This window comes from Columba livia, chromosome 19 (assembly GCF_036013475.1).
Source record: "Columba livia isolate bColLiv1 breed racing homer chromosome 19, bColLiv1.pat.W.v2, whole genome shotgun sequence".
NCBI classification, from domain to species: Eukaryota; Metazoa; Chordata; class Aves; order Columbiformes; family Columbidae; genus Columba; species Columba livia.
The window spans coordinates 4191915-4201605 of NC_088620.1; the positions used below are offsets into that span (position 1 = coordinate 4191915).

Consider the following 9691-nt stretch of genomic DNA (forward strand, 5'->3'; position numbering starts at 1 on the left):
CATTCCTGCTGTGTAAATGGGAGGAAGGTTGCTGTATGCTCCTTGCCTTTGCGCTCAGAAAATGAAAAGCACACCCACTGCAAGTTGTCCTTTGATAGATTTTTAATATGATTTTAAAGAGTTTTGTTTGGCCTCATTCTTATTCAATGAGATTAATTTAAAGCACTTATCCCCTGGGTTTAAGTCAATCCATGTAGGATTTGGGACGGGGGTTTGTTGCCCAGGGAGGGGGGTTGTTTGCAGGCCCCTCTGAAAGACTCCTTTCCCACTTCATTAACCCCGAGCTGGGAGCGACCCCCCTTCCTCCTCCTCCTCCTCCTCTTCGCCCCAGCCGAGGCCCAGGGATTTACCAAACTCCCCCATTCACATGCAAAGGAACAGCCCCGTCCACAAAGGCCGGGGGCTCTCTCCTCCAGGCGTGGCTGTGCATTTGGCCGAGCCGACAATAACCCTCCCGGCGGGGCTCGGGGGTGCCGGGGCAAAGCACCCGGGGCCTGGCGGGACGGGGGCAGCGGGCTGGGACCGGAGCCGGGGATCTTTGGGGCCGGTGGGTGCGGTGCGGGGGGGGCTCGGCAGACAGCGGGACCGGGGGGAGCGGGGAGGACCGGGCGGGCTGAGCCCGCAGCCCATCTGTCGGCTCCCCGAGCCGGCGGAGCCGCTGCCCGGCTGTCCCGGGGACCAGCTGCCGGGCTCGCTGGCCGCAGCCAGATGAGCGACACTTTTAAAGGGTGGAAACAATCCATTTTCCAAAGCGATCATTTAAAGCACTTAGGCAATTATACACTTAAGATTAGCGTTAATAATTCACCAGCGCCGCAGTTATCGCCGCGCCGGGCAGCATCGTCCCCCTTTCCCCACTGCCCCCAGCCCCACGGCGGAGGGACCGGTCCCGCATGCCGGCACTGGGGCCGGGCCTGGTGGGCGAGCAAAGCCCGGGAGAGGCGGGGGGGGTTCCCTGCGATGGGAGGTGGGAAAACTCCTCTTTGCTTGTCGCTCTCCCCCGGCGGCGGCGGATCCGCCAGAGCAAACAAGCAGGAGGGGAAGAAAGGGCCGGCGGAGGCGAAACCCGTTTGTTTGTAAAGAAGTTTTATTTCCACATTTAAAAAAGGGGGGAGCGGGAGCGGTGCCCCGAACCCCCCTCCGCTCTCCCTGGCCGGGCCGGCCCCGGGATACAGACTGACAAGAATCACTTACACAAATACGCCCTCAGGGTTCACAAATAAATAATTCATATACATTTTGCGCACCGTATTTACATTTCGCCGCTTTTTGTGGTTCGGTTTGGTTTGGTTTTAGTTACGGACGTCCCAAAGTCTCCCAGAGTGGCGGGAGGGGGCCGGCGGCCCGGGCCCCCCATGACTCTTCTCGGCGGTGGGGCCGGTGCCCTGGGGTCGGGGTGCCGGAGAAGGGGCTCCCCGGAGCCGTTCGTAGCAGGGGTGGCTCTGTCCCCGCGGCAGTTCCTGGGGAAGGGGCGGAGAGGCAAAACCCCCCCGGTGCAGCCGGCCCTGCCCGTGCTCCCGGCACCGTCCCAGGCCGGGGAGAACCGCAGCGGCTCCGTTGCCCTTCGGGGGCACAAGGGGGTAAGGCGGCGAGTGCCCCGCGGCCGGGGGGTGGGCAGCTCTGCCGGTTCTCCGTCCTGCCAAACCCTCGCTTCTTGCATTCTTTATATATATATATATATGTATTAAAAAACGAGGGGGGAAGTTCTCATATATGTATATATATTTGGGGATGAACGTGAGTCTGTCGCTTGCTCGCGGCTCCGGAATTGGGGTGGTCCCCTCCGACCCCCCAGGCCGGGACGGGGGATGCCGGTAGGGCTGTCCGGGCTCACCGGGGCTCACCGGGGCTGCGCGGCCCGGGGCAGGACGCCGGGCAGCGGGGGCAGGGGCGGCGGGGGCTCGCTGCCGCCCTGCAGTCCGTGGATGAGGATGCGGGGCACCAAGGGTCTCTGGAGGGCGGGGGGCGGCGCGCTGGGTCCGCGGTACAAGTAGAGAGCGGCGCCGGGGTCCAGGTTGGAGACCAAACTCTGAGGGTAGAAGTAGGGCGAGGGGAACATCCTCTGGAGGGCTGAGTAGTTGCCGGCCTCGGCCAGCAGCTCCAGGCCCACCGCCGTCTGCCTTTTCCACTTGGTCCTGGAGGGGACAAGTCGAGAGAGGGGTCAAGGAAGATGCTCCAAAAGCCGCTCCCGGGCTCTTTTTACCCTTCGTGTATCCCCTTTCCTCCCGAACATCCCTCCTCCTCGCTGCTGGCTCTGTTGTATGGCAGGGATGGGATGGGATGGGATGGGATGGGATGGGATGGGATGGGATGGGATGGGTGCCGGGAGATGTAGGTCCTATTAACGGGGCGAGGGGTCCCATCTTCCCGGTGTCTCCGCCGCGGCAGCACCGGAGCCACAGCCCGGCTGGTATCCTATGGCGGGGTGAAAAACCCTGCGATATAAATCTCGACCAACATTTCATTCCCTTCCTGGGGTGTAAGTTCCAGGCTGCAAATCATGAACTGCGTATGACATCTCGTGTGTGACATGGGCGATCCTTTACCCGGCAGCCCTGTCGCTGAGCAGCGACGCTGCTGCCGCCGCGATGCTCCGGCCCGAGGTCGCCACGGTCCCGCTCCGCCACCCGGGGCTCTAGGACCGCCACCAGCGGCTCTGGGACTGCAACGCGGGCCGGGCCTCTGGGGCGGCTGCGGGAGTCCCGCGAGGGCACACGAGTGGGGTCGGGTCCCGGGACATTCGTTTGCGGCATACATACATATACATATATATATACACATATATGTATGTATATATTTTATATATATATATATGCGCATGCATTCAGGTATAGGTATGTGTGTATGTATGTGTGTATATATGTGTGTGTGCCGGATCTCATGGAGAAGCCTCGGACCCGGCCCCGTCGGGGCCGCCGGCGGGCCGGGGAGGGCGGCTGGGGAAGGGGCTGGGAGCCCCGGCTCCGGTGTGTCTTTGCAGGAGGGATTTGGGGGCCGGAGGGTGTCAGCGCACAGCCCCCACCTCCTCTAAACTCCCCAAAACTCCCGACGAGTTGATAAGTCGCGGGTCTTTGCAGATGGCGATGGAAATTAAAGCGGGAGGGGAAGAGGGAGGAGGGTTAAAACCTGGGGGGCAGCGAGGTGACGGGGTGGGGGCTGCAGCCGAGTGTCCCTCGTTTGGTGGCGGTGGCAATGGTCGGGGCTGGGGAAGAACCGATAGGAACTGAAGACACCACACATTTCCAGCCCTTTTACAGATTTGTCGCTGAAGCGCTAAACCTATTTCCACCAGTAAATTATTCATCATAATAATAATTGTGTAATTACTGTAAGGGGTGTTAATTATTGATGCCCAAAGCAGTAATTGGTATCTATTATTAATGTGCCGATGTGTTATGCTGTTGTATTTAGCTACAAACCTCGTCCTACCTCCTCGCATTGATGGGGCTGGGGGCACAGATTGCCCTCCCCGCCCCAAATCTGCCCTGCCCCGGCATCACTTTTCTCACCTTTACATTGGGATAAAAGGCACTCGGGACACAAGGAGACCCAGGGTGTGTGTGGGACATCACAACTTCCCTGGTGCCTAAAGGGACGGGGTGGCTGTGAGATGGAAAACCCCTGCCCGCTTTTTGGGTGTGGAGCCGGGGAGAGAGGCAGGATGAGACCCCGGCGCTGTGAGCAGGAGAGAAGGGTTCATTTTTACCTTCTGTTCTGGTACCACGTTTTCACCTGCGTGTCGGTGAGGTTGAGCGAGGCCGCCAGCTCCATCCTGTCCTGCACGCTCAGGTATTTTTGCCTCTCGAAGCTGCGCTCCAGCTGGGCCAGCTGATGGTCGGTGAAGGCGGTGCGGGCTTTGCGCGGCTTTTTCAGCCTCACCGGGGGGCTGTCCCGGGAGCTGGAGATCTCCCTGTCCCCTTCTTCTTTCACTGGGCCGAGAAGGAGGAAGGGAGGCCAGGTCATGGCAGGAAGGGAAATACCTCAAAAATGGGGGATAACCCCCTGGCAGCCATAAGCCGGAGGAGATGGGCTCAGGCACTGAGTCGGGCTCAGGGCACATTTGCCCTGTAAAGCCGTGAATTTTAACCCTGGCTGCACACAGAGGACTCATGGGGATCCCCGAGCCGGGTCCGGCCTTTCCCCTTCCCAAGGGCCCGGGAGTGGGGCCGGAGCTCCGGGCTGTGCTGTGGGGAGCCCCGGCCCCCCTGCGCTCCTGCCCAGAACCCCCCACATCTCCCGCATCCCCCATTTCTCACGGGGCAGGATTCTGCTTTGGGGTTATTCCCCCAAACCCAACAGTTTTCTCGATGCTTGGATTTTTTTCCCCTTTCCCCTTCCTCTCTCTTTTTTTATTTTTAAACCCAAACGAAAACCAACCCAAAATGAAAACTGCGAGCCCGCATTTTTAGAGAGGAAAATTGCCGAGGGGGTGCTACGTCTTCCCCTTCGGGGAGAGGCCTCCATCCTCCCGGGGATGCTGCCGGGGCACGGAACAACCCTTCCCTCTCCAGGGCACACAACGAAATACTGGGGAAGGGGCTCCACAAGCCCATTTCCATGCTGTTATTTATCTTTACAAAACGCCAGTCAGGCGGTTCGTTAGCGCGGCCTGTCCATACGCACCGGCGGAGTGATGCGGCAATTTACTCTCCTAAATATTATTAGGTAACGGGAAAATATCCGAGCAGGAAAGAAATAGTGGGGGAAAAAAAATCTGTGTTTGTGGTCGCCTTCCCACCATCCTGAAGGAGATTATGTAGCAAAAAGACTCAGTTTATACTAATCGGCGACGCTTGTGTTTTCTTTTGGTTTTTGATTTATTTTTTTAATGGGGCTTTATGTTGAATTTGCTGGTGGTGGGCGTTAGCAGGGACCGGGCTGTAGCCGAACGAGAGCTGATTTCGCTCTGTAGCAAGACAATAATCCGGTTAATTGAGCCACCGGGGAGCGAAACCCTTCAACCAGAAATCCCGGCTCTGGTCGAGCAGACAGAGCCAGAGCCGGGGACGAGCCCCGAGCACGGAGACCGGGCTCCGGTTCCGGGGAAAGCGGCAGCTCCGGCACCGCCCGGGAAGGGGCCGAATCCAGACCGGGAAGGTCGGGGGGTCCCGGTCCTGCTCCCTCTCGAGAAAGGCCCGAAAGTTTGTGCCGAGTTTTTCCGCGGAGGAAAGCGGGGTCTGTCCTCCCGCACCCCGGGAAAGGCAAATGCCCCCCGACACCCCGGATTGGTCCTCGGCTCCTAAAAAGTTCCTGTTTGTTGGCGGCGGCTTCCCCGGCGGGCTCCGGCTCTCTCGCCATGCTGTTACTAGCTTTGTAAAAAATTACATATATAAAATATATAAATATATAGGTATTACTTTTTTTCGGCATGGGCCAGATCCTGCCGCTGCGGGTTAGGCCCGGCACCGCAGCCCCTTTGCGGGATAAACCAGGCGCGTTTTGCTCAAGGAAAGGCTATTTCCAAAGCAGCAAAAAAAAAAAAAAGGATCGTGTTCGCAGCAGGCACTTTCACCCGCTACCTCATCGAAGTGGTGTTTTTCCCCTCGCTTAAACTGTCGTTCCCTACCCATTTAAACTGTTTTTTCAACCCCATTGAAGTGGTGTTTTCCCCCTCATTTAAGCTGTCCGCCCCCCCATTTAAGCGGTGTTTTCCTCACGATTTAAGTGGTGGTTTCCCCCGATTTAAGGGACGTTTTCCCCCAAATTTAAGCGGCATTTTTGCCGTGGTTGCCGCTTCGCAGGGACAGGAGAGGAACCGAGTGCGGTGGGGTAGCGGCACCCACCCAAAACCGGCTCCCCCAGCTCGGGCTTGGCGGCTTAGGGGGATGCGGAGAACCTGCGTTTCTTCTCCTCCCTCGCTTGTTTCGCGATTTTGGGGAAGGGGAGAAAAGCTGAAGGAATTCGGGGGGCGGGAGGATGTAGGAGGCGAAAACAAAACGCCAAGCTGGGAATCGCAACTGTTTTCGATTCCGGCCCTGCAAAGCGGCGGGGCTGATCCCGGCCTTTCTCCCGGATCACTTCCAGCCCCGGCACCGACCCGGGGCTCCGTCCTTCGTTCAGAGTGAAATTCCCCCGCGATGCCCAGAGCCTCTCGTTCGTTTGGGTGAATATTTTTTCTTCCATGAACCGGGTTTCAGGACGGCGGCTCCGAACGAACCGAAGGCGCATTTGCAGCCGGGACGGGGCTTGGCCGGTCCCCTCTCTTCCTGCCAGTCCCCCTCAAAATCCAGCAGCCCCGTCAGGAGCCATCGCATCCCCTTTCTCTTCTCAACTGGGTACCCTCGCCTTGCCCTCGCAAACACCCGGCGAACAGTTTTCCGGGGTGAAAGTTTTTGCAGGGGGATGGAACCCGGGATAAATTGCTCCGATGGTGGGGACCGACCCAACCCCTCCTGTGCTGTTCCCTTTCCTCCCCCCACCCCGGCTCTCGCAGGGGGGCCGGGAAGGGGCTGAAAGGGACCGGGGAGGCCGGAGCCCCTGGCCCGGGGCGAGCAGCACCCGCATCCAGCCCCGCTCCCGCCGGCGCCGTGGATGCGACTCGGGACTCCCTGTCTGCCGTGATCATTTTTAAACCGTCTCCAAAATAGTAATTGAAATAATAAAAATCGAATCGAACCCCGCCGACTTTCTTGTTCGTTTCTCCCTGAAGCAGGGGAATTACCCGGCAAATTTGTGATTATTTTATTATTGTTTGCCTTTCCCCCCCACAGGCAGAAATCCCTCCCCGGTTCTCCTCTCCCCTTTCCCCGCAGGCAGGAACGAAATGGCCGGATCTTTACTGAGGAAAACAGCCCAGCGAATCCTCGGGGCGCGTTTGGCGAAGCACCAATCGCCCCAAACCCTTCCACCGGTCCGAGCCCCACGGAGCCCCGAACCCCTAAGTTTTCTCAAGTTGATGCTGACTCCGCGGTCATTTCGGGGCGATCGGTGCTGCGACACCCCCCCCCCCCCCATCACCGGGACACGCCGGAGCCGTCTCCGCAGCGAGCTCCGGGCGCACCGGGAGGATTCGGGGCCGCCGGAGGCTTTGGGTCCAGGCCGCCCTGCAAAGCCCAACGGGGTGAGCGGCTCTTACCTTTGTATTCCGAGTCCGAGGAGGAGCTGCTGGTGTTTTTTTCCATTTTCTCCCTAAAGTCCTCTCCAGGTTTGGTGGGGATCCTGCCCGCCGGCTCCTGCCCGCCGTGAGGTCCATTGGTGCTGGAATAAGGAGCGCAGGCGGCCAAGGGTTTGCAGTCAGCCAGGATGTCTCTGATGAGGAAGGAGGAGGTGACGGTCCGGGACTGGGAGGGAGCCGAGACCTGTCCCGGCTGGAGATGCGCATCCAGGCCCGGCCGCGGCACCGCCGCTTCCAGGCACTCGCGGCCCGGCGAGCGGGGCGAGGGGCACCCGCTGCTGCCCTCCGAGCGGGGGCTCAGCTCCAGCGGGGACCGGCCGTCGCCCACCAGCGGGTCCCCCTTGGGCACGGCCGGGCTGCCGGCTCGGTGGGAGAGGATGGAGTCGATCCCAAACCCGGTGGAGCCCTCCATGGCCCCCGCGAGGTGCCGGCGCTCACACGGGCATTGGCGGGGAGGGCGCGGCGGAAGCGGGTTGATAATGATAATTAGCAATAACAGGAAAAAAAAAAAAAGGTAATATTAAAAAAAAAAAAAAAGAGCAAAGTTCAGTCTGGGATCCGGGCAAAAATTGCTGCAAGGCTCTCCGAGGCGCTGCGCATTAGATCCAGGGCTGCTCCGTCTTCAGCATCGCGCCCAGCTGCACTCACAGACAGACAGACAGAAGAGGGGGGGAGAGGGAGGCAGAGTCAAACTTTGGCCGCGAAGGGGGTGGGTTGCAGGAGGGGGAACGGACCCCAACTCCACCAGGGGCCCCGACTCCTTACCCGGCCACCCCACCCTTGCCCGGAGCCGCGGCGACGCGGGGCTGGGGGGCAGCCCGGGGTCTCCCAGCCGGAGGTGGGGAGGCAGCGATCGATAGTGAAGCTTCGCAGCGCCTTAACCACTTAATGATCCAGAAATCAATGGGGAAGGGCGAGGGGAGGGCGGAGGGGGTGGCCAGCCGTAGGGCCGCCGCCGTGCCCCCCCCTTCCCCGACAGCACCTCGGACAGCGACGGGGGGAGGAACCGGAGTCACTCCGGAGTCAGTGGCGCCTTCAGCACCTCGGACAGCGGCGGGAGCGCAGCGTCCTCCGCGGGGGAGGGGGAACCGGGGGGGAAATGGGGGAAAAAATGAACTTGTGCCACTCCAGCTCGGGGACGCCTGCACCCTCCCCCCCACCGTGTGAACGCGCCCATTGGCCGCGAGGCGTTTTGGGGGATGTCATTCCCCGGCGGCGACACCTTGCTGCTTGATTAACGGGAATTAATTGCCGCCCGGATCCTCACGCTTTCCGGGCGGTTTCCGCCCTCTTTTGCTGTCATTATCCCGCTGATGGGGCTCGTAATGGGGTGATTAGCGGGAGGAGGGTGTGGGGTAGGTGGATGTCGAGGGGTTGCTGCTTTCCGCTCGCCTACGCAAGCAATTAGCCGATCTACCAGTCCCTCCCGAGCAGGGAAAGTTTTGCCGGGCGTTGAAAATAATAATAATGATAATAATAATAAAAAATAAGAAAGAAAAGGAAAAGCATCGAAACCTGCCCCAAAGCCCAGCGCAGAGGCGGCTACTCTGAGCCCGAGGTGAGCTTCGGAGCTGCGAATTTCGTTGAATCCCCTCGAAATCGGTTGTGAATAAGCATAGAGGTCCTTTACCGCAAGCGGACGCGGGGCCACCGGGCAACCGCCTCCCCAGCGCTGCCGGGGCGGCGGGGACCGGGCATAGCCCCCCGCCCGGCTCTGCCCGCTCTCCCAGCGGCGGTACCTACTGGTGCAACTGGGAAGGGACCGGGCTCAGGGCGGATTCTTCTCGCCGTCAATCTCGTTTTAAATAAAACCCCGATGGCCTCAGACTGCCCGCCCTGCCCGTTTCTCCTGGAGACACCAAGTTTCCTCCCTCCCGCCCCGTCGTGGGGTTTTGATCTCCCTGGTTGGAGAGGGACCGGATAACGCAGGACTCCCACCTTCCTCCGGTCGGACTGGCTCATGTCTCCTCGGGGGTTTATTTAGGGGCTTTTCCTGGGAGTAAATCCTTCGCCGCGGAGATGAGGAAGATGTCCACACCCGGGTACGTGAAGCTGCGCCACTTTAAAACGATGTCGCTGGTTATTTCTCAAATACTCGATTTCCTCTCTTCCCGGCCAGGCAGCTGCATCTCGTCCCTCTTCCAAAGCCGCCCTTGGCCGGCAGCTTGGAGGCGATCAACGAGGGGAAAGCCCCCGCCCGCCCCCCCGGGCAGCCCGGCTGCCAGCTGTCGGGCAGCGGCGCAGGCAGGGCCCCCGGCACCTCCTGCCCTCGGCCCTGCAGGCTCGGGGCCGGCTGGGATCGGGGCAGCGGAACAAAAGAGCCTTATAAGAGGACAAGTCCGGGGACAAAATCAGGATCAGCCCCAGCCTGCCCCCACCCTGGGGGTCTGTACGCCCGGTGCTGGGGGTGCTTGTCCTGCCTGTCCCTGAGTGGAGGATCCCCGCTGCTGCTCTGCTCTGGCTCACTCCCAGCATGGAGATGCCGCCCCAGTGCCAGGAACTGGGGGCCAGGCTGAAGGGTCCCGGTCTGCCGGGGGTTGGTTTTGCAGCATTCACGTCCCCAGGTGAAGCCAGGCC

At 60.3% G+C, this 9691-nt stretch overlaps 1 protein-coding gene across 2 annotated transcripts; it reads right to left on the minus strand.

The window, feature by feature from the left end:
- Positions 1 to 1069: 1069 nt before the first annotated feature.
- BARHL1 (BarH like homeobox 1) lies at positions 1070 to 9272 on the minus strand. 2 transcript variants are annotated; one of them, XM_065035756.1, is made up of 4 exons: positions 9053 to 9272; positions 7076 to 7752; positions 3707 to 3929; positions 1070 to 2135 (listed from the first exon to the last, which is right to left on the minus strand). In XM_065035756.1, exons 2-4 carry the CDS (start codon positions 7524 to 7526, stop codon positions 1841 to 1843), a joined length of 969 nt encoding a protein of 322 aa, XP_064891828.1. In that variant the 5' UTR covers positions 7527 to 7752; positions 9053 to 9272; the 3' UTR covers positions 1070 to 1840. The 2 variants fall into 2 exon arrangements, with proteins under 2 accessions (XP_064891828.1, XP_064891827.1); XM_065035755.1 differs by lacking the exon at positions 9053 to 9272 and adding an exon at positions 7880 to 8991.
- Between the last annotated feature and the right edge of the window lie 419 nt (positions 9273 to 9691).

Coding starts and splice junctions, on each gene's coding strand:
- BARHL1 (XM_065035756.1), bottom strand. CDS start 7,526: ATGGAGGGCTCCACCGGGTTTGGGATCGACTCCATCCTCTCCCACCGA. Junction 3,930..7,075: donor CTCGGACTCGGAATACAAAG/GTAAGAGCCGCT, acceptor TTCTCGGCCCAG/TGAAAGAAGAAGGGGACAGG. Junction 2,136..3,706: donor ACGTGGTACCAGAACAGAAG/GTAAAAATGAAC, acceptor TGTCCCCTCCAG/GACCAAGTGGAAAAGGCAGA.